This window comes from Scyliorhinus torazame, chromosome 2 (assembly GCF_047496885.1).
Source record: "Scyliorhinus torazame isolate Kashiwa2021f chromosome 2, sScyTor2.1, whole genome shotgun sequence".
In the NCBI taxonomy this organism is placed as follows: Eukaryota; Metazoa; Chordata; class Chondrichthyes; order Carcharhiniformes; family Scyliorhinidae; genus Scyliorhinus; species Scyliorhinus torazame.
Window position 1 is genome coordinate 86,124,301 of NC_092708.1, and position 24,649 is coordinate 86,148,949.

A 24,649-nucleotide genomic window follows, 5' to 3' on the forward strand; every position below is an offset into this window, starting at 1 on the left:
CTCCCACTCCACGCGATCAAAGGCCTTCTCCGCGTCCATAGCTGCCACTACCTCCGCTTCCCCCTCCACCGAGGGCATCATAATCACATTGAGGAACCTCTGCACATTTGTATTTAGCTGCCTACCCTTCACTAATCCCGTCTGGTCCTCATGAATCACCCCCGGGACACAGTCCTCAATTCTCGTGGCCAGCACTTTCGCCAGCTACTTAGCGTCAGCTTTGAGGAGCGAGATCGGTCTATACGACCCACATTGCAATGGATCCTTGTCCCGCTTCAAGATCAAAGAAATCAGCGCCCTGGACATTGTCGGGGGCAAGGGCCCCCCTCCCTCGCCTTATTAAATGTCCTCACTAGCAACGGGCCCAGCAGGTCCATGTATTTCCTGTAAAATTCAACCGGGAACCCATCCGGCCCCGGGGCCTTCCCCGCCTGCATGCTCCCCAATCCTTTAACCAGCTCCTCCAGCCCAATCAGCGCCCCCAAACCAGCCACCTCCTCCTCCTCCACCCTTGGGAACCTCAGCTGATCTAGGAATCGTCGCATCCCCTCCTCCCCTGCTGGGGGCTCAGACCTGTACAGATCCCCATAGAAGTCCCTAAATACCTTGTTTATTCTCACCGCACTCCGCACCGTATTCCCCCCTCTATCCTTAACTCCACCAATCTCCCTCGCTGCCTCCCTCTTACGAAGCTGATGTGCCAGCATCCGACTCGCCTTCTCCCCATACTCATACGCCGCCCCTTGCGCTTTCCTCCACTGTGCCTCTGCTTTCCCCGTATTTCATCAGGCCGAATTCCGTCTGGAGGTTCCGTCGCTCCCTAAGTAGCCCCTCCTCGGGTGCCTCTGCATAACTCCTGTCCACCCTTAAAATCTCCCCCACCAACTTCTCCCTCTCCCTTCTCTCTCTCTTCTCCCTGTGGGCCCTAATGGAGATTAGCTCTCCCCTGATCACCGCCTTCAGCGCCTCCCAGACTAACCTCCAAGTATCTTTCAATACACCCCCGCATCCGTCCGCACACCCCCTCATCCACCAACAGTCCCACATCGAGGCGCCACAGCACCCCCCCCCGACTAGCCATCTCCTTTTCTAGGCCAGCCACGTGCCCGCGCCTCCCGTACCCTCCAGCCCCCCAGGCGGCGGACTCCCGCCCCGACTACCTCTCCTACTTCCAGCTCCCCTTTGGCCAATGCAGCAGCAACTGCCTTACCCCAACTCCCATCCCCGAGCCTCCACCCCCCCTCTTCCTCCGCGGGGCCCCGCCCCTCCAACACCGACGCCCACACTCTCCCACAGCCCCCACATCAAATCCTTTCACCCATCCCCACCCAGCACCAAAACAAAAAGAACATTCCCCAAACGCAGTAAACACAGTAAACATTCCCCCCACGACAAACCCTCAGTTTGAGTCCAACTTTTCAGACTGAATAACGTTCCATGCCTCATCAGGCGTTTCAAAATAGTGGTGCCGATCTTGGAACGTGACCCACAATCGCGCTGGCTGCAGCATCCCGAACTTCACCCCCTTCCGATGGAGATACGCCTTAGCCCGGTTAAAACCAGCTCTCTTCATAGCCACCTCCGCACTCCAGTCCTGGTAAATACGGATCTCCGTGTTCTCCCACCTGCTGCTCCGCTCTTTTATGGCCCATCTCAGGACGCACTCTCTGTCCATAAAGCGGTGGAACCTCACCACTACAGCCCTTGGCGGCTCGTTGGCTTTGGGTCTCCTTGCCAGGACCCGATGAGCCCCATCCAGCTCCAGGGGCCTCGGGAAAGCTCCCACGCCCATCAGCGAATTGAGCATCGTGCTTATATATGCCCCGGCATCGGGCCACTCCGAAGATTCTTCCTCCTCAACCTATTCTCCAGGTCCTCAAATTTTTCCGCCCAACTCTTGGGCGTCATTCTCTGCCGGCGGGAGTCTCCGTTTTGCCGGCGCCCGGGGGTTTCCCGACTGCGTGGGGCTGCCCCACAATGGGAAACCCCATTGACCGGCCGGTGTTACGAAGACTCCCGCCGGCCGGTCGGGGCAGAAATGTGGCGGGGCGGGTAGGAGAATTTCGCCCCTGGTACGCCTTCACCTTCACCGCCAGGTCCAAGATCTCGTCCTCGTTCTCCGAGGCTTTTTGCCACACCTCCCGGATCGCCGCCCCTTGGGCCTTCTGGGTCTCCACAAGCTTCTCAATCGGCACCTTCATTGGTGCCAGCATTTCTGTCTTCAGCTCCGCAAAGCAGCGTTTAAGGAACTCCTGCTGCTCCTGCGACCACTGCGCCCACGCTGCTTGGTCTCCACCCGCCGCCATCTTCCTTATCTTCCCTTGCACTTTCCGCTGCACCAGGATCACTTTTTTAACCGCTCCACTCCTGGTCCAATCCATATAGTGTCGGGGGAACCTTGCTGTCACCTTCCCACACTGGAAGCCGTTGAACAATTGCCACTGGGACCCCTCTGAAGAGCCCAAAAATCCGTTCCCGGCGTGAGCTGCCGAACGTGCGACCTACCTAGGCATAGCCGCAACCGGAAGTCCCAACTCCCTCAGACCTAACCACACCAGAGGCATCAATAATACATTGTGGGGTCCTAATCTCAGACAAAGGGCCTGTCTGTACCTTTGCAGGAACAATCACCAATTCTTTAACCCCACAATAACAGAAATAAAAAATTACAGAAAATAGTCGCGAGGGCACTAGTTCTAAGAGATATTTTATTGCCAGGTGCGTGAAAACTCCAAACTCTGCCACAGCACAGAATGATCATCATTTCACATATTTACACAGACAAGACCAGCAAATATTCATACAGTTGGTTTAAATTACAATCAATGCAATCACCAGTGCCTCCCAACACACTAACCGTGACAAGGATAAAAAAGAAACTTCCTGGGGCAGCGGGTCTTGGGATAACAGGGACCAGGATACAGCCATGGATACATGACACCCTGGCACATGCCCCCCACCACAAGACCAAAAAGAAACGGGAGAAAACTGCACATTCGGAACCTTACTCAGCCTCACAGGACATCCCGACCAAGAAGGAACTTTTTAAGCACAAGGGGGCAATCGGATACCAACCGCAGTACTAGACCTGGTCCGGCTCCGTACCCTCCCTCACCTAGGAGTCGGTAAACCAAGGATCCCCACACCACGCCACTACTAACCCAGCCTCACTCCTCTCTAACCGCATCCAAGGCAGCATACCAGCCCTGTCGATACTAGAAGATTCACATCGTCCTCAACTGAGAAGAACTGATCACCAATGAGAAGATGACTGGGCATCTGAGAGGGCCATGATCCTCTCTGCCTCGGCATGATAAGGGAAACTCCCTAAGACACAATGTGCCAAATCGGGACCTACAACAGCATAACAGCATGCTACCTATCCAAGTAAGGGACAGAAACCCCAATAAAAAAGGAAAACCAGGATTAGCCAAAGAATGCCGGACAAGGACCAGCACCATACGCCATTACAAAAAGAATACTCGGGGCAGAGCAGTGTAGCCTCATCAGAGACAGAAACACTGTTTCCACAGGTGAGACCCAACTTCAAAAGGGAGGGCAATAAAGAAGCCACTATAAAAGACCACTTAGAGGGGGGTATCTATCTCCCTCATTTGAACTGAAGAAGGGCTCGAACAACGCAGATTCACAGTTAACAGACTCTCACTCTCACCCTGCCATCCGCAGGTCACCACGTGTTCAGTGGAACCCTACTTTGAGAGGGGGAGCAGACCAGGATCTCTCAAATGGGGACAATTCAGGGGAGGGAAACTCAGTCCGTCACCCAGCAGACCCTCTGCCCGACCCAGGTAAACACAGTTTATCCTGCCCTAACAAACCCAATCAAGTGACCACTGCCACCAGCCACACAACCAAGAGCATATTGAAGAAGATGGGCCATGCACGGATTAACCAACCACACTGCTGCCTCACAGCACCAGGGCCTCGGGTGACTGTCTGTATGGAGCCTGCACATTCTCCTCATGTCTGTGTGGGTTTCCTCCGGGTGCTCCAGTTTCTTCCCACAGATGAAGGATGTGCAGGTTAGGTAGATGGGCCATGTTAAATTGCCCCTTAGTGTCCAAATATGTGCAGATTAGGTGGGGTTATGGGGTTACAGGGATAGGGGGGGGGGGCAGTGGGCCTAGGTAGGGTGTTCTTTCAGTGGGTCGGTGCAGACTCGATGGGCTGAATGGCCTCCTCCAGCACTGTAGGAATTCTATCACATATTTCCCATTACTCCAACAATCCCAGATGTCACCAACCACAAAGTGGAACCACAAGGAACCTGGTCCTCTGTAGGATACAGATCTGTCCGGAATTTCATATGAGATAAGCATGGATTCCCTAAACCCAAAGTAACAAGAAAACAAAAGAAAATCCGACACAGATAGCTCTAACTGGGGATTTACCTCAACCATACTGAGGACTTACATAGACATGTCGCCCACCACCACACCAACCACCCGTCCACCACTCTGCCATGGCTTTTAAAAAATTAATTGACGGGAGGTTGCTGTTGCCGGCTGGGCCAGCAGCCATTGCCCATCCCATTTATTGGCCAACTACATTGGTGTTGAGTCACATGTAGGTCTGACCAGGTAAGGACAGGAGATTTCCTTCCCTACATTAGTGAAACAGATGGGTTTTGACGACAATTGACAATGGTTTTATGGTCATCATTGGACTTTTAATTCAAGATCTTTCCGGAATTCAAATCTCACCATCTGCCCTGAGACTCTGGTTCGCTAGTCAAGTGACAAACCACGGCACCACTGTCTCCCCCTCGACTCATATTCTCTATGAGGTGAGGTGTATCTAAAATTCACTCCCTCTTCATAACTGCAGGAATTTCAGTCGGAGCACACAAAAAAAAGGGCAAGACTATGCACAACCCTCATGTCACACTACCAATTTAGTATGGTTTTTGCCATAACAGGATTACAGACGGCCGTCTCCTCTATGCTTATATATCATACCCCCTTGTCAGGAAAAATGACATAAAATCAACGGCATAGTCACAAGGGAATAAAATTCAGTATTATTGATGAACTGCAGGATAATAACGGCATCAATGATGCTTGGGAATGCCAAAGCCATGACAGGAATTTGTTCTCCTCAAGAGGTCGGGTGCACAAACTCACCCTGTCTGGCCCCAACTCCCCGAGTTGGTTGGGATAGATGACATACCATGCAACGGGCTTTCCTAGGACTGCAGGCGAGTCTCCACCAGAGAGATTGTTCTATCAAGTAACATGGTTCTCTTCTCTGCTTCCACTATTCTCTCAAGGATATTTTGCAGTTCATCAATTGCACCAATAATCTGCACTATGGAGCTGAGATCATCATCCACAACATCATTCACAAAGGCGGCCATCATCTTTTGATGCCAATGCCCTATCAAGGTGTAGGCTCGCTCACCAATAAAACCGTCACTGCAAGCTGCGCCCCACCCCAGCTGCCTCCGGCTGCCTCAATCACACAAGGATTTTTTTTTTACTTATCCCGGCTCCTGATTACCAATGTTTGTCCAATTTTTTCCAGGGACATAGTACAAGACGTATACCCCAGAAGCAAGTAATTATGGGATGTGCACCAGAACTAAAAAAAAAAGGATTAAAAGAAAACTTAGCCACTCCTGAACTCACATCACTTGACCCCCTTATTCTTTGTTTTGAGAAGAAATAATAGCAACTGGATTGGTGTTCTTGAATTTGGAAGTAAAATATCTATGAAATACTCACCACCAGTATCATAAATGAAAATGTAACGTGTGGTTGGGAGGTTGGAAGCGATGGCTTATGGTGGAGCGGAAGGGTACCAGATTATTATTGCTTTTAGTGGGAGATTTTGGCCACAATAAAGCAGCCTTTAAGATGGTCGGCCAGCTCAGTGATATATTGATCATGGGCTAGATTCTCCGTTTCAGCAGCTAAGTGCTGGCACCAGCAGAGCATGTGTGGTCTTTTACAACAAGAAATCGGCAATAAACCCTCACCGATTCCGGGACCGGTGAGTGGCTAGCACTGGCGTTGGGTGAATCTCCCGCCTCCCATGCCTAAAATGGCCGGATAATGGCTGGGTCCAGGGCCGCGCATGCGCACGGCTGACGACCTGCAGTGGTCGCACTGTACAATATGATGCCGGCCATGCGCGGCCCCAACCCGCCATCCACGGTCTCACAGGCCACCCCCTGGCTACCCCCTATCATTCTCCCCAGCCCTCGCAGAAGCCCTCCAAGCCAGTGACACGGATCCCGGCCGAGTGTGGCGCCGCTGGACACAGTCCGCATCCGTTATGCCAGGTTCCCGCACGGCTGAGACCACACGTGTCCCGCTCCGTCAGGAACTCGGCCCATCAGGGCGGAGCATCGCGGGTGGGCCGGCCAATGACACGGTAACGCCGTTGCAATGGCACACGGCACGCGTCGCGATGATGCCATTTCGGTGGGGGTGGAGCATGGCTGACCGGCATCAAACCGCGCCGGCCCCGATTACGGCGTCGGAGCCCATTCTCCACCCGATCACCGAACACAATTTTGGGGTCGGGCAACGGAGAATACCGCCCTATGTATCTCATTCTAGAATAAGACCAATTAACTTGAATCCACATAATGGCTTATTGTGCTGTGGTAGGCGGTTATCCAGAATGTTAAAGGTGCAGATGAGCGGCTGAGGAGCAGATCAAGAGAGAGGAAACCGTAAGTTTAAGCTGGCATTTGTGAGAATGTCTGGGATAATTCCTTCAAAGTGTTGGGGAGAGGGGCAGAGTTGTGCAATTAACAGTGGAGAGGTTAAACAAAAAAGAAATTAAGAAATTATTTTAAAATCGTGCTATGCCTCCTTATTCTAACAATTAAAATGATGACATTTCAACCAACCATATCTGCTTTGCCACAACTTGCAGGGTTAGAGGAAAGAGCAAGCATGTGTGAGTAACTGGATTCAGAAGAGCCAGTGGGCTGAATGACTTTCTTCTGTGCTGCACTACTCTGCATGCAAGTTTGTGGGCCCCATCCTAGATTGCATGTGACATTTTATTAGTCTGGTTGTGCATTGCTGTGTCTGCTTGACTGCCTCCAGTCTGCATATGTTGCTAAATGCCATTTTTGTACTATTAATCCCATTTGAGAAGCTTTAATGTGCCACTGATGAAACTCTGTGTTCAACATTGATGGCAAACGTAAATCTGTGTATTAACAATGATGCATCACTTTTTGCTTGAAGGTTGAGGGGTAATAAGAAATTTCGATTGAAATTAAAGAGCAAAGAGAAGGAGGCCCATTATATTCATTGCAATTTGCTAGTCTAACAGGAAAATTCCAGCATTCCAATTTACAGTTCAACATGAAATGAAATAACATTGGCCCATATTATTTACTCACTCACAATGAAAATAGTGTTCATATCACCATCCTCGATCCATCAAAAGCATTTAAATCTGTCATACATATTAACAAGCATCATACATATTAATAATCATTGTATCCAGTCCCAACTTTTCTTTCAGTTGGGCAGGAGGAAGAATATTAATGTTCTGGGAAAACAAAACCACTTTTATTTTTTGGAACTTCAATCTCTCCCTGCATACTGATGTTTTTTTGATCCTCAGTAGTTTCCACTGAATTTCCAATCTTAAATTTGCAAAGTTGTTTTCAAGGCCCACCTTGCATTTAAAAATGACAGACCTGTGAAATTTTTACTGGGCTATTGTGTCTCTCGACAATTTTTGTGGATTCAGCAATTGTAAGCTATTCTGACGGCTTCGTGTTATTGAACATGAATTTGGGTCTTCACCATTTCTGAAACTGCTGGCCAGGATTATTCAATACACTGATCCCTGATTCAGTGGATTTACTTGTCTACAGCTGTGAAAGGCTTCCATCGCGCATGGTTAACAAATTCACTGCTCAGGCTTGCATCCTTTAACGAATGCAGTGTAAAAGTAAATGCAGTATGACCTCTGTACTTCCGAACTGTGTTCTGACAGAAAATAGAACTTCATATTTATACATCATCAATACGGTATATTTAAGTCAATACCTTTCAAACAGATTTGTTCGCACTTTACAAGTTCTGATACTTTCGACAGAAGCTTTGTTGCTCATAGCCAAACAAGCAGAACAGAGGAGGATAGCAGTGCACATGGAAATAAATCTGCTTCCTTGTTTTGCATCAATAAAATTTCCCTGGATACAGAGAACAACTATTTCACCATTCCCCCCCCCCCCCCCCCCCCCCCACAAATTTAAGCGTAAGAGCAGACTCAATTTTCCATTTAATCCCTCGTAGTCTCCCATCATAAGGTTGTCAATTTGATTCCCATTTTTGCTGAATTTTGATCAATGTTGTGCTATATGTATCTGTTCCCATTCAAACTACATTAAGGTTGGCAAGACATATTTCATGTGAAGTGTTTGGACTCGTCAGATAGAAGGCTTCAATGCCATCAGTTGGAATTTGAACTCAGGTCCTGGGGATGTCGGGTAATGCGCCACCTAACTCCTTTGTTTATAATGATCATCTTTAGCACGATTCTGTTGCAGCGCATCCACGCCAGTTTGAATTTAATTTCAAAGGGACAATTATACACTTATTAGAGTGCATTGTTTTCAAAAGCAGTTGTCTAGCAATGTTTTAAATATCTTATTATGTTTGTCTGGCTTTTGCACAGAAAAACTGTTGTTAGTGGAGGTGCTGCTGTCCCCCATCCTTATGGAATAGCTAATTTTGAGGATAAATTATTCTATACTGACTGGACCAAGATGGCGGTTATGAGATGCAATAAGTCGACAGAAAACGACCCACACGTTCTCTATCAAACTTCACTGAGACCATTTGGAGTGACAGTTTATCATTCATTCAGACAGCCATTGGGTAAGTTTAGTTAAATTACACAGTTAGGTTAGTTAATTTTAATATCTTACTCTATGGATGGAGATAACAGAGTAATTTATGATGCATAAGCTTTAAACACAACTTTAAACACTTATAGTAAAGAATGGGTTCCAGGTTAATTTCACTTTTGGAGTTTCAGTAACATGTATTCCAAATTGCCTCACAAACAATTTTTTACTTTCTGTGGATAATTTTGTACTTATTTTTGTCATCCTATATTCTATAGAATAACTCGCAGCTAATAATTGTGCTAAGGACTCAATTTATTGCTATTGAAATTAAAAATGTACATCATTTCCAGAAGAAGAGACTCTTTCATTTAGCTGATATAAAACATATTAAATGGCCCAGATCTTCCGGTCAGCATCGGAGAGGCTGTGTCCCACTCTGACCCATGTGTAATCTGCCCACTTACCATTTTACACCGGAGCCTTTGTGCTTTCTGGTGCCAGCTCTAGCAGGGCTGCAGGAGCGAACATAATCCTGAGGCAAATTGTCAGACATAATTCCAGTGCAGCCACGGCACCTTTTTCATCATAAACTGACGACATGCCCCTTAAGATCTGCCCTTAGTTCATTGATTTACAAGGGCTGATTCTCCCGCCACGTCGTGCCCGGCACAAATCCCGCTATGTTGGGAGAATAGCGGGAGAGCCCCTAAAGAGGGTTTGAGCCGGGCACCGAATAGAGCACAATGCTTCCGGCCCACTGCAGCTGACATAATCTGGTTCATGTCCTCACTGGAAGTGAACCAGATTAACATATTTAAAATCACTATTTTAATATGCCGGGATATTTGAAGTCCGATTCTCCTGGAATCCTCATCCCCTTGCCGGCGCAGCGTAAAGCTGGAGGGAATCACTATTGGTCTCCACCACTGGAGATCAGACATGATGACCACATCAGGCGGCCCTGAGAACATTGAACCACCAGGTGGTTGGGGATATGACAGGACACTGCCATGTTGGCACTGTTAAGGAGAGGGGCATGAAAGGGGGTGGCATGGTGAGGGAGCATGTGGCAACCCCCTTCAGTTGCTGCTCTCCTGAGGGGGGGGGGGGCTGATGCCTGCAAGAAGATGTGGGTGTCTGAAGGGAGACCTGAAGGTCCCAAAGCCAGAGATCATTGTGGGGTAGGGTGGTTGATGCCAGCGAGGATGGTGGTGGGTTGGGGTGGGTGGAGATGGGAAGCTGAGCTTGCTGGCGTGGGAAGGCCATAACCCTCAGTGCCAGTTCAAATCACATCCCCTTCCAAAAAAATGACTAAGTATGGGAAGATCGCAATGGGATTTGAGCCAAATCAACCAACTCGATTCGCACTGATTCTTTTACACAAAATGACACCCACAATTTGAGAGAAGTCCACACACATTGTTTGAAACGAAGCTGTCAACATCTGAAAATGCACAGCCTCACTCCACTGACCGTGCCAACATCCCCTCGTCCCAAAATTATTCACCCCTGACAAACTTCACCCCCCTCAGCCTCAAAATTATTCACCACCTTCCCTCACCCCAATAGTGTTCACCCCATCCCCAAAATAGTCCAACCGCCCCTCATACCAAAAATGTTCAACAACCTCTCGCAACCCTGAAATTGTGCACCCTTTGACAATATTAATCTCCCGACCCACAAAAGTATTGACCCCAACTCCTTTCACTCCATGAAAAAAAATGTTTGTCCAGGAAATGGGACTGAGTGCAGCCTCGATGGGATGTTCCTCGCCCAGCCCCCAAAATGAAGCAGAGTCCCATTCAATAGTGGGGTTGTTCCCGGCGCTGCCTGCGCAAGGAAACACCCGGCTAAATGCGCTCAACATGGGACTCTTTTTCATTTCTGTTAGATCGTGCCAAGATCGCATACAGCAGATAACTACATAAAGTTAAAACGCATGGGATTGCGAGTAGTGTCTTGAGATGGATAGAAAGCTGGTTAGCAGACAGGAAATAAAGAGTTGAAATAAATGTGTCTTCTTCTGATTGCAGGCAGTGACTAGTGGGGTACCAACTGTTCACAGTATACATTAATGATTTGGACGAGGGAACTAAATGTTTAATCTCCAAATTTACAGATGATACAAAGTTGGGTGGGAGGATGAGCTGTGAGGAGGATATAGAGATGCTTCAGCGGGATTTGGACAGGCTGAGTGAATGGCCATATGCATGACAGATGCAGTATAATGTGGATAAATGTGAGGTTATCCGCTTCGGTAGCAAAAATAGGAAGGCAGATTATTCTTTGAATAGGTGTAAATTGCGAGACCTTGGTGAATCAGTCACTGAAAGTAAGCATGCAGGTACAGCAGGCAGGAAAGAAGGAAAGGTATGTTGGCCTTTATAGTGAGAGGATTTGAATATAGGAATAGTGATGCTTTATTACAATTGCATAGGGCGCTGGTGAGGCCGCACCTGGAGTATTGTGTGCAGTTTTTGATTTCCTTATCTGAGGATGGATGTTATTGCTATGGAGGGAGTGCAGAGAAGGTTTACTGGGCTGATTCCTGGGATGACAGCACTGTCATATGAGGAGAGATTAAGTCAGTTAGGATTATATTCATTGGAGTTCAGAAGACTTATAGAATTTACAATACAGAAGGAGGCCATTCGGCCCATTGAGTCTGCACCAGCCCTTGGAAAGAGCACCCTATCTAATCCCACACCTCCACCCTGTCCCCATAACCCAGTAACCCCACCCAACCTTTAGCATGGCCAATCCACCTAATCTGCACATCTTTGGACTGTGGGAGGAAACCGGAGTAACTGAAGGAAACCCACCCAGACACGGGGAAAACGTGAAGACTCTGCACAGTGACCCAAGCCAGGAATGAGAGGGGATCTCATAGAAACTTACAAAATTCTAATAGGATTAGACAGGGTAGATTCAGAAATAATGTTCCCGATGGTGGGGGAGCACAGAACCAGGGGTCATATACAGAACTCAGGGTCACAGTTTGGGGATAAGGGGTAAATCTTTTAGGACTGAGTTGAGGAGAAATTTCTTCACTCAGAATGTGGTGAATCTGTGGAATTCGTTACCACAGAAAGTAGTTGAGGCCAAAACTTTGTGCGATTTCAAGAAGGAATTAGGTATAGCTCTTGTGGTTCAATGGATTAAAGGATATGGGTCCTGTAAGAAGTCTTACAACACCAGGTTAAAGTCTAACAGGTTTGTTTCAAATCACTAGCTTTCGGAGCGCAGCTCCTTCCTCAGGTGCATGAACAGCTGGGTTCCACAAACACATATATGGACAAATTCAATGATGCAAGATAATACTTTGAATGTGAGTCAGGAGAGGATAACTTAAAATGCTACCAATCATTAGTACACTGAGGCAGGATTTGATGAGTTAGTCCCATGACTTGCGGACAGTTGCCAAGCAACAGGATAGAGATAGTACACTTAGCCTCCCAGTAGATATATCTGTCTTACCTGTGAGTAAAGAACCCATATTATTGTTTTACCAACTCTTGTGTGTGATTGGTACATTTACATTGAGGAAACGAAAAGCATAACAAGGTGGCAGGCCAGCAGCAGCACAAAATAAAAGCGGAGGGAAAAAGCTGGTATGAGAGTGAAACAATTATCCAGCCTCACTGTGTGTAACGATTCTGGAGCTATGTTGGAATTTGATACATTGCACACCATGGCCTGAACTTTCCAAATGTTCCCAACGGTGGTATCTTCCGGTCCCGCCAACAGTGAACCTCGCGGGTTGAAATCTCAGGAAAAGTTTATCTGTTGCAAAGTTGAAGTTGGAACAGAAATTAAACAGCAGCCATTTAGCAGGTTCTTTCATTCTAAGTATAATTCCACAGACAGGAAAATTAATTTGTGCTGAAGCTTTATACTGCAGACTGGGCTGGGAAGAACAGTTCCTAACAGCTACATCAAGCCTGGAATAAGTCTTTTCTCACTGTTTACTTTCACTTTGGAAATCACATCATAATATTCCCACCTCAAATCACTAGCCGGAAATTTCTGGTCATTCACGCGGGATCGTCTGGTCCTGCGGACGGCGCACCCTGCCATGGGTTACCCAGCGACAAGCGGTGCATTCAAAGGGAAACCCCGCTGACAATGGTGAGCCCAGGGGATACCGCCGCTGGCCAATGTTGGGCTGCCCCTGCTGCGGTGAAACACACAATTTGTTGGTCTGAAAATCCCAAACGTGAATTAGACATGGTCCATTCCGGCGGGAACTGGCTTGGAGGGTGGTTAGCGGGGTCCTCGGGGGGGGTGGGGTAGGGGGATCCGGCCAGCGATTGGGGCCCACCGATCTGCGGGCGGGCCTGTGCCGTGGGGGCACTCATTCACTCCGTGCCGGCCTCTGTAAGGCTCCGCCATGGCTGGCGCAGAGAAGAAACCCCTTGCGCATGCGCAGGAAACACGGCAGCGGTCCTGCGCATGCGGCAACTCACGCCGGCCGGCGGAGGCCCTTCAGCGCCGGTTGGCGTGGCGCCATCCCCTCCAGCGCTGACCTAGCCCCCGGAAGTGCGGAGGATTCCGCAACTTCCAGGCGGCCCAATGCTGGAGTAGTTCACGCCGCTCTTTGGCGCTGGTACGGGCTGCCCCACCGATTCCAGGAGAATCCCGGCCAGGGTGTTTGGCTTATGGATGTTGTTAGGAAAGTTACTAAGGGTTAACGATAGAGGACTGTATCTCTGGGGGGGATATTTGTGCTAGTAGTTGATCTGGGGCTGCATTCTCCGACCACCCGCCCCCTCCGGTCTCCGAATTCTTCCACCACCAAAAGCCGGTGTGGCATAAGCCCGCCTCAGAGAATGGCGGGATCCGGCGTGACTCAATGGGCCCCGGGTCCGCCCGAATTCTCTGGCCCGCGATGGGCCGAAGTCCCGCCCGCCTGTTGCCAGTCCCGCCGGCGTAAATTGGAGTTGGTCCCTTACTGGCGGGACTTGGTGGCGCGGGCAACCTCCGTGATTATTGGGGGTTTGCAGGGGGATCTGGCCCCGGGATGTGCCCCCACGGTGGTCTGGCCCGCGGTTGGGGCCCACCGATCCGCGGGTGGGCCTATGCCGTGGGGGCACTCGATTCCTTCCGCACCGGAGGCCGTGGTCAACCGCCATTCCCGGTGCGGAAGTGACTCCATATGCGCATGCGCGGGGATGACGTCAGCAGATTTCGCACCTTTGGGGCGGCCCGTCGCCGGAGTGGTTCCCGCCACTCCACTGCGCCGTTTCTGCCCGCCCCGCCAATTCCCGGAGAATCCCGCCCAAGATGTTTACTGTAAGTTTATAAAATATTAACTGGATTCATGGAATAAACATTGTTTTGTTTAAAAATACTTAAGGGACAGAATTCTCCGACCCCCTGCCGGGTTGGAGAATCGCCGGGGGGCTGCGTGAACCCTGCCCCGCCGCTCCGACGCCGGCTGCCGAATATTCTGGTGCCAGTTTTTTGGCGGGGGCAGGGATCGCGCCTCACCAGTTGGGGGCCGTTGGCAGTGGCCCCCCCCCACAGCGATTCCCCAGTCCCCGATGGGCCGAGCAACCGCCCATTTTCGGCCAGTCCTGCCGGCATGGATTAGACCAGGTCTGTACCAGCGGGACCTGACTTGGAGGGTGGCTAACGGAGCCCGCGGGGCGGCGCGGGGGGATCTGGCCCCGGTGGGGGCCTCCACGGTGGCCTGGCCCGCGATCGGGGCCCACCAATCTGCGGGCGGGCCTGTGCCGTGGAGGCACTCTTTTCCTCCGCGCCGGCCTGTGTAAAACTACACCATGGTCGGCGCGGAGAAGAAACCACCTGCGCATTCGCAGGAATCACGGCAGTGGTTCTGGGAACACGCTGGTGCTCCTGCGCTTGCGCCAACTCACGGTGGCCGGCGGAGGCCCTTCGGTGCCGGTTGGCGCGGCGTCAACCACTCCAGCGCCGGCCTAGTACCCGAAGGTGCGTAGGATTCCGCACCTTCCGGGTGGCCCGACGCCGGAGTGGTTCACGCCACTCTTTGGCGCCAGTACCGGAGAATCCCGGCCAAGATCTCTGTTGCATCACACCTGGAAAGTGGGCCCTTGTGTCCCAGGTTTGATTCCGGCTTGGGTCATTGTCTGTGCGGAGTCTGCACATCCTCCCCGTGTGTGCGTGGGTTTCCTCCGGGTGCCCCGGTTTCCTCCCACAGTCCAAAGATGTGCAGGTTAGGTGGATTGGCCATGCTAAATTGCCCTTAGTGTCCAAAATTGCCCTTAGTGTTGTGTGGGGTTACTGGGTTTTGGGGATAGGGCGGAGGTGTTGACCTTGGATAGGGTGCTCTTTCCAAGAGCCGGTGCAGACTAGATGGGCCGAATGGCCTCCTTCTGCACTGTAAATTCTATGATAACCAAAATGTGTAAAAGCTGTGGGCCAGGTGAACTCCATGATATACTTTGGTGTTCTCTAAACCCTGGCCCATTGTAGGGGATAATGGGGTTAAAAATGGGAAGGCAGGATGGGAGAAGGGGATGGTATTGGGAGAGCGGGGGACGGGGGGGGTGTTGGTTGTTTATAATGGTGATTGTTCTTCTGCTTTTGTTTGCTTATATGAAAAGGCTGGGGGCTGGTTTAGCACACTGGGCTAAATCGCTGGCTTTTAAAGCAGACCAAGGCCGGCAGCATGGTTCAATTGTGACAACACTCTTGACCACTGCTACTCAAAAATCAAGGGCGCCTACCGTTCCATCCCCCGACCGCACTTTGGGAAATCAGACCATAAGACGGTGCTCCTTCTCCCAGCATACAAGCAGAAACTCAAGCGGGAGAATCCAGCTAAGAAGGTTGTGCAGTGCTGGTCCGAGGAGACAGAAGAGCTCTTACGTGACTGCTCAGAGACAGTGGACTGGCCCATATTTAAGAACTCAGCGACCAACTTAAATGAGTATGCCACCACCGTCACAGACTTCATCAGCAAATGTGTGGACGACTGCGTGCCAAAGAAAGCAGTATGTACGTTCCCCAACCGGAAACCATGGCTCAACCGCGAGATTGACTCCCTACTGAAGGACAGATCTGAGGCTTCAAGTCAGACGACACTGACCTATACAAGAAATCCAGATACGACCTCCGCAAAGCCATCCGGAATGCCAAGAGAGAATATCAAACCAAGCTAGAGTCACAGACAGACTCTCGGCGGTTGTGGCAAGGACTAAACAACATAACGGGCTACAAAGCAAAGCCGAACAGTATCTCCGGCAGCAGCGCACCCCTCCCTGATGAACTCAATGCATTCTATACTCGGTTCGAGCAGGTAACCAACAATCCGCTGGCGAGTGCCCAGCAGCCCATAATTCACCCATACCCACCATCACAGCTTCCGAAGTCAGATTGGCCTTCCTGAAAGTGAACCCTCGGAAGGCGACGGGCCCAGACGGGATCCCTGGTCGTGCACTCAGAGCCTGCGCGGACCAGCTGGCAGAGGTATACGCGGACATCTTTAACCTTTCCCCACACAACTCCGAGGTCCCCACCTGCTTCAAGAAGACCACCATCATACCGGTACCAAAGAAGAACCAGGCAACGTGCCTTAATGACTACCGACCAGTGGCCCTGACTTCAGTCGTAATGAAGTGCTTTGAGAGGTTGATCATGAAGCGCATCACCTCCATACTCCCAGAACGCCTTGATCCACTGCAATTCGCATACCGCTGCAACCGGTCCACATCAGACACCATTTCCCTGGCCCTACACTCATACCTAGAGCATCTCGAAAACAAGGACTCCTACATTAGACTCCTATTTATTGACTACAGCTCCGCCTTCAACACCATAATCCCAGCCAAGCTCATATCAAAGCTCCAAAACCTAAGACTTGGCTCCCCACTCTGCAACTGGATCCTCGATTTTCTGACCAACAGACCACAATCAGTAAGAATGAACAACAACACCTCCTCCACAATAGTCCTCAACACCGGCGCCCCGCAAGGCTGCGTACTTAGCCCCCTACTCTACTCCCTGTACACACACGACTGCGTGGCAAAACTTGGTTCCAACTCCATCTACAAGTTTGCTGACGATACGACCATAGTGGACCGGATCTTGAATAACGATGAGTCCGAATACAGGAGGGAGATAGAGAACCTAGTGGAGTGGTGTAGTGACAACAATCTCTCCCTCAATGCCAGCAAAACTAAAGAGCTGGTAATTGACTTCAGGAAGCAAAGTACTGTACACACCCCTGTCAGCATCAACGGGGCCGAGGTGGAGATGGTTAGCAGTTTCTAATTCCTAGGGGTGCACATCTCCAAAAATCTGTCCTGGTCCACCCACGTCGACACTACCACCAAGAAAGCACAACAGCGCCTAGACTTCCTCAGGAAACTAAGGAAATTTGGCATGTCCACATTGACTCTTACCAACTTTTACAGATGCACCATAGAAAGCATCTTATCGGGCTGCATCACAGCCTGGTATGGCAACTGCTCGGCCCAGGACCGCAAGAAACTTCAGAGAGTCGTGAACACCGCCCAGTCCATCACACGAACTTGCCTCCCATCCATTGACTCCATCTACACCTCCTGCTGCCTGGGGAAAGCGGGCAGCATAATCAAAGATCCCCCCCACCTGGCTTACTCACTCTTCCAACTTCTTCCATCGGGCAGGAGATACAGAAGTCCGAGAACACGCACGAACAGACTCAAAAACAGCTTCTTCCCCACTGTCACCAGACTCCTAAATGACCCTCTTATGGACTGACCTCATCAACACTATACCCCTGTATGCTTCATCCGATGCCGGTGCTTATGTAGTTACATTGTGTACCTTGGACTTTGAAAACAGCGCGGGAGCTGAGGGAGCCGGAACATTGAAAACAGCGTGGGAGGTGAGTGAGCCGGGACAGTGAAAACAGCGCGGGAGGTGAGTGAGCCGGGACTCTGAAAACAGCGCGAGAGGTGAGTGAGCCGGGACAGTGAAAACAGCGCAGGAGGTGAGTGAGCCGGGACAGTGAAAACAGCGCGGGAGGTGAGTGAGCCGGGACTCTGAAAACAGCGCGAGAGGTGAGTGAGCCGGGACAGTGAAAACAGCGCGGGAGGTGAGTGAGCCGGGACAGTGAAAACAGCGCGGGAGCTGAGGGAGCCGGGACTTTGAAAACAGCGCGGGAGCTGAGTGAGCCGGGACAGTGAAAACAGCGCGGGAGCTGAGTGAGCCGGGACAGTGAAAACAGCACGGGAGCTGAGAGAGCCGGGACAGTGAAAACAGCGCGGGAGCTGAGTGAGCCGGGACAGTGAAAACAGCGCGAGAGCTGAGGGAGCCGGGACTCTGAATACAGCGCGGGAGGTGAGTGAGCCGGGACATTGAAAACAGCGCGGGAGGTGAGTGAGCCGGGACTCTGAAAACAGCGCGGGAGGTGAGTGAGCCGGGACATTGAAAACAGCGCGAGAGGTGAGTGAGCCGGGACAGTGAAAACAGCGCGGGAGCTGAGTGAGCCGGGGCAGTGAAAACAGCGCGGGAGGAGAGAGAGCCGGGACAGTGAAAACAGCGCGGGAGCTGAGGGAGCCGGGACAGTGAAAACAGCGCGGGAGCTGAATGAGCCGGGACATTGAAAACAGCGCGGGAGCTGAGTGAGCCGGGACTCTGAAAACAGCGCGGGAGGTGAGTGAGCCGGGACAGTGAAAACAGCGCGGGAGCTGAGTGAGCCGGGACAGTGAAAACAGCGCGGGAGCTGAGTGAGCCGGGACAGTGAAAACAGCGCGGGAGCTGAGTGAGCCGGGACTCTGAAAACAGCGCGGGAGGTGAGTGAGCCGGGACAGTGAAAACAGCGCGGGAGCTGAGTGAGCCGGGACATTGAAAACAGCGCGAGAGGTGAGTGAGCCGGGACAGTGAAAACAGCGCGGGAGCTGAGTGAGCCGGGACATTGAAAACAGCGCGGGAGGTGAGTGAGCCGGGACTCTGAAAACAGCGCGGGAGGTGAGTGAGCCGGGACATTGAAAACAGCGCGAGAGGTGAGTGAGCCGGGACAGTGAAAACAGCGCGGGAGCTGAGTGAGCCGGGACATTGAAAACAGCGCGGGAGGTGAGTGAGCCGGGACTCTGAAAACAGCGCGGGAGGTGAGTGAGCCGGGACATTGAAAACAGCGCGAGAGGTGAGTGAGCCGGGACTCTGAAAACAGCGCGGGAGGTGAGTGAACCAGGACTCTGAAAACAGCGCGGGAGCTGAGTGAGCCGGGACTCTGAAAACAGCGCGGGAGATTTAAAAAGCGCGGGAGCTGCGAGTCGGAGCGGAGATTTTCAAAGATCGCGGCCTAGTTTCGGGAGCCTTTCGGAGGAGGAGGAGCAGTCTCTGTCAGGGAGAGAACCTGAGAACATCTAAGACACTCAGAGGGTAAGAAGGTAAGTAAGTGATTTTTACTCATTTTTACTTTTATACCTTTTTCAAATTGTGTGTGTCGGGGGGAAACTGAAGTGACATCACAGAAAAGCTGTGGCCTGAGTGGTTGGTTGGGAATCTACACTAAATTAAAAAAATTAAGCATTGGTAACTAATTAAACATAATTACTTAATTATAATTTAGAGGGATATCTAAGCCAGAGATTGGAGAGTACTATATTTAGCTTTCGCATTTCTATTAGAAATCTAGTGCTAGGAAACAGATAGTTAACAGTAACTTTGAAATTAAAAAAAACATATATATATATTTTTTAAAAATGTTTAAATTTTAATTTTAATTAATTGACGCAATGTCAGTTAGAGGGGTGCAGTGCTCTGACTGTGAGATGTGGTAGGTCCGGGAGGCTTCCAGCGTCCCGGATGGCTTCATCTGCAGAAAGTGCACCCAACTGGAGCTCCTCACAGACCGCATGGTTCGGTTGGAGCAGCAATTGGATGCACTTAGGAGCATGCAGGTGGCGGAAAGCGTCATAGATCGCAGTTATGTAAATGTGGTCATACCCAAGGTGCAGGCAGAGAAATGGGTGATCACCAGAAAGGGCAGGCAGTCAGTGCAGGAATCCCCTGTGGTTGTCCCCCTCTCGAACAGGTATACCCCTTTGGATACTGTCGGGGGGATAGCCTATCAGGGGAAAACAGCAGCAGCCAGAGCAGTGGCACCACGGCTGGCTCTGATGTTCAGAAGGGAGGGTCAAAGCGCAGAAGAGTAATAGTAATAGGGGACTCTATAGTCAGGGGCACAGATAGGCGCTTCTGTGGACTTGAAAGAGACTCCAGGATGGTATGTGCCTCCCTGGTGCCAGGGTCCAGGATGTCTCCGAACGGGTAGAGGGCATCCTGAAGGCCGAGGGCAAACAGGCAGAGGTCGTTGTACATATTGGTACTAACGACATAGGCAGGAAGGGGCATGAGGTCCTGCAGCAGGAGTTCAGGGAGCGAGGCAGAAAGTTAAAAGACAGGACCTCGAGGGTTGTAATCTCGGGATTACTCCCTGTGCCACGTGCCAGTGAGGCTAGAAATAGGAAGATAGAGCAGCTAAACACGTGGCTAAACAGCTGGTGTAAGAGGGAGGGTTTCCGTTATCTGGACCACTGGGAGCTCTTCCGGGGCAGGTGTGACCTGTATAAGAAGGACGGGTTGCATCTAAACCGGAGAGGCATAAATATCCTGGCCGCGAGGTTTGCTAGTGTCACACGGGAGGGTTTAAACTAGTATGGCAGGGGGGTGGGCACGGGAGCAATAGGTCAGAAGGTGAGAGCATTGAGGGAGAACTAGGGAATAGGGACAGTGTGGCTCTGAGGCAGAGCAGACAGGGAGAAGTTGCTGAACACAGCGGGTCTGGTGGCCTGAAGTGCATATGTTTTAATGCAAGAAGTATTACGGGTAAGGCAGATGAACTTAGAGCTTGGATTAGTACTTGGAACTATGATGTTGTTGCCATTACAGAGACCTGGTTGAGGGAAGGGCAGGATTGGCAGCTAAACGTTCCAGGATTTAGATGTTTCAGGCGGGATAGAGGGGGATGTAAAAGGGGAGGCGGAGTTGCGCTACTGGTTCGGGAGAATATCACAGCTGTACTGCGGGAGGACACCTCAGAGGGCAGTGAGGCTATATGGGTAGAGATCAGGAATAAGAAGGGTGCGGTCACAATGTTGGGGGTTTACTACAGGCCTCCCAACAGCCAGCGGGAGATAGAGGAGCAGATAGGTAGACAGATTTTGGAAAAGAGTAAAAACAACAGGGTTGTGGTGATGGGAGACTTCAACTTCCCCAATATTGACTGGGACTCACTTAGTGCCAGGGGCTTAGACGGGGCGGAGTTTGTAAGGAGCATCCAGGAGGGCTTCTTAAAACAATATGTAGACAGTCCAACTAGGGAAGGGGCGGTACTGGACCTGGTATTGGGGAATGAGCCCAGCCAGGTGGTAGATGTTTCAGTAGGGGAGCATTTCGGTAACAGTGACCACAATTCACTAAGTTTTAAAGTACTGGTGGACAAGGATAAGAGTGGCCCTAGGATGAATGTGCTAAATTGGGGGAAGGCTAATTATAACAATATTAGGCGGGAGCTGAAGAACATAGATTGGGGGCGGATGTTTGAGGGCAAATCAACATCTGACATGTGGGAGGCTTTCAAGTGGCAGTTGAAAGGATTTCAGGACCGGCATGTTCCTGTGAGGAAGAAGGATAAATACGGCAATTTTCGGGAACCTTGGATAACGAGAGATATTGTAGGCCTCGTCAAAAAGAAAAAGGAGGCATTTGTCAGGGCTAAAAGGCTGGGAACAGACGAAGCCTGCGTGGAATATAAGGAAAGTAGGAAGGAACTTAAGCAAGGAGTCAGGAGGGCTAGAAGGGGTCACGAAAAGTCATTGGCAAATAGGGTTAAGGAAAATCTCAAGGCTTTTTACACGTACATAAAAAGCAAGAGGGTAGCCAGGGAAAGGGTTGGCCCACTGAAGGATAGGCAAGGGAATCTATGTGTGGAGCCAGAGGAAATGGGCGAGGTACTAAATGAATACTTTGCATCAGTATTCACCAAAGAGAAGAAATTGGTAGATGTTGAGTCTGGAGAAGGGTGTGTAGATAGCCTGGGTCACATTGAGATCCAAAAAGACGAGGTGTTGGGTGTCTTAAAAAATATTAAGGTAGATAAGTCCCCAGGGCCTGATGGGATCTACCCCAGAATACTGAAGGAGGCTGGAGAGGAAATTGCTGAGGCCTTGACAGAAATCTTTGGATCCTCACTGTCTTCAGGGGATGTCCCGGAGGACAGCCAATGTTGTTCCTCTGTTTAAGAAGGGTAGCAAGGATAATCCCGGGAACTACAGGCCGGTGAGCCTTACTTCAGTGGTAGGGAAATTACTGGAGAGAATTCTTCGAGACAGGATCTACTCCCATTTGGAAGCAAATGGACGTATTAGTGAGAGGCAGCACGGTTTTGTGAAGGGAAGGTCGTGTCTCACTAACTTGATAGAGTTTTTCGAGGAGGTCACTAAGATGATTGATGCAGGTAGGGCAGTGGATGTTGTCTATATGGACTTCAGTAAGGCCTTTGACAAGGTCCCTCACGGTAGACTAGTACAAAAGGTGAAGTCACACGGGATCAGGGGTGAGCTGGCAAGGTGGATACAGAACTGGCTAGGTCATAGAAGGCAGAGAGTAGCAATGGAAGGATGCTTTTCTAATTGGAGGGCTGTGACCAGTGGTGTTCCCACAGGGATCAGTGCTGGGACCTTTGCTCTCTGTAGTATATATAAATGATTTGGAGGAAAATGTAACTGGTCTGATTAGTAAGTTTGCAGACGACACAAAGGTTGGTGGAATTGCGGATAGCGATGAGGACTGTCAGAGGATACAGCAGGATTTAGATTGTTTGGAGACTTGGGCGGAGAGATGGCAGATGGAGTTTAATCCGGACAAATGTGAGGTAATGCATTTTGGAAGGTCTAATGCAGGTAGGGAATATACAGTGAATGGTAGAACCCTCAAGAGTATTGAAAGTCAAAGAGATCTAGGAGTACAGGTCCACAGGTCATGAAAGGGGCAACACAGGTGGAGAAGGTAGTCAAGAAGGCATACGGCATGCTTGCCTTCATTGGCCGGGGCATTAAGTAGAAGAATTGGCAAGTCATGTTGCAGCTGTATAGAATCTTAGTTAGGCCACACTTGGAGTATAGTGTTCAATTCTGGTCACCACACTACCAGAAGGATGTGGAGGCTTTAGAGAGGGTGCAGAAGAGATTTACCAGAATGTTGCTTGGTATGGAGGGCATTAGCTATGAGGAGCGGTTGAATAAACTCGGTTTGTTCTCACTGGAATGAAGAAGGTTGAGGGGAGACCTGATAGAGGTATACAAAATTATGAGGGGCATAGACAGAGTGGATAGTCAGAGGCTTTTCCCCAGGGTAGAGGGTCAATTACTAGGGGGCATAGGTTTAAGGTGAGAGGGGCAAGGTTTAGAGTAGATGTACGAGGCAAGTTTTTTACGCAGAGGGTAGTGGGTGCCTGGAACTCGCTACCGGAGGAGGTGGTGGAAGCAGGGACGATAGTGACATTTAAGGGGCATCTTGACAAATACATGAATAGGATGGGAATAGAGGGATACGGACCCAGGAAGTGTAGAAGATTGTAGTTTAGTCGGGCAGCATGGTCGGCACGGGCTTGGAGTGCCGAAGGGCCTGTTCCTGTGCTGTACATTTCTTTGTTCTTTGTTCTTTGTTCTCATGTACTTAATGATCTGTTGAGCTGCTCGCAGAACAATACTTTTCACTGTACCTCGGTACATGTGACAATAAACAAATCCAATCCAATCCAAATTCCCGTACCAGCCTCCCCGAACAGACGCAGGAATGTGGTGACTAGGGACTTTTCACAGTAACTTCATTTGAAGCCTACTTGTGACAATAAGCGATTTTCATTTAATTTCATTTCAAAGGCCTTGAATAAAATATTTTTTTTAAATGAAACTCAACTTCTGGAATTTACGTCCTTTTGGGCAAAAAAACGACACAGACCATTGGCCAGTTCATAAGTAGAGGGGTAGGCAAGAGGCATGATTGTGACTTCACAACATCAGAGCTAGCTGATAGAACAATCAAGCTTGTGATAGTCTTTACCCCAATTGAAGCATTCCAAAAAGACATTTTGGACCAACCCAAAGTTAACATCATGGAAGCACCACTATAAAGTGGTCACAAGTACAAAGTCATACTGATGAGTCTGCATTCTACGTGTAATTTATCCCAAAGTAAAAGTAAAGTCACCATAGTCCCATAGGCTGCTTTCCCCCTGACAGGTGGTGATTTAACCTGAGGATCACCACACCTCAGGCCAGGGGCAAGGTAGAGAAGGCAGGCCCTTCATGAATAACCTCAGCTGGTACAAGAAATGAACCCACATTGTTGGCCTTGCTCTGCATCACAAACCAGATGTCCAGCCAACTGAGTTAAACTGGCCCCATCGGCATGATATCCAGTGCAATTGAGGCCTCATACATGCACCCAGAGATTGATCAGCTTTTAATGCTGTACACAAGGTAAGTGGCAGCTGTAAACACCAGAAGCATCAATGCAGAAAAGAAAGGCTATAACAAGTGGTTTGACATCATGAGACGTCACAACGAGAAGCCAGACAAGTACAGCATTCTAACCAACCAAGAGATCATACCAATCAGTGCAAAGACAAGATCCATGAAATATCTAGCCAAGCCATACAGTCAGATGAAGGGGATGACCACACCATTGATTCAGAAAGTGAGCAGACATTCAGCACTGTGAACTTCAAAGAGTGTATTGGCACAGTGGTACCAATGGAACCTTCTGTCCAGATTGTATGCCCACAGATCATGGTTAGCCTGTGTACAACCTATACACATCCAC

At 50.0% G+C, this 24,649-nt stretch overlaps 1 protein-coding gene across 2 annotated transcripts in view; it reads left to right on the forward strand.

The window, feature by feature from the left end:
- The window catches only part of LOC140389325 (low-density lipoprotein receptor-related protein 2-like), a 534,533-nt gene that overhangs the window by 187,631 nt on the left and 322,253 nt on the right, over positions 1–24,649 (forward strand). For both annotated transcript variants that reach the window (XM_072473491.1, XM_072473499.1), the window contains exon 14: positions 8,674–8,876. In XM_072473491.1, coding sequence (XP_072329592.1) covers positions 8,674–8,876 — 203 coding nt within the window. The remainder of the gene's footprint in view (positions 1–8,673; positions 8,877–24,649) is intronic.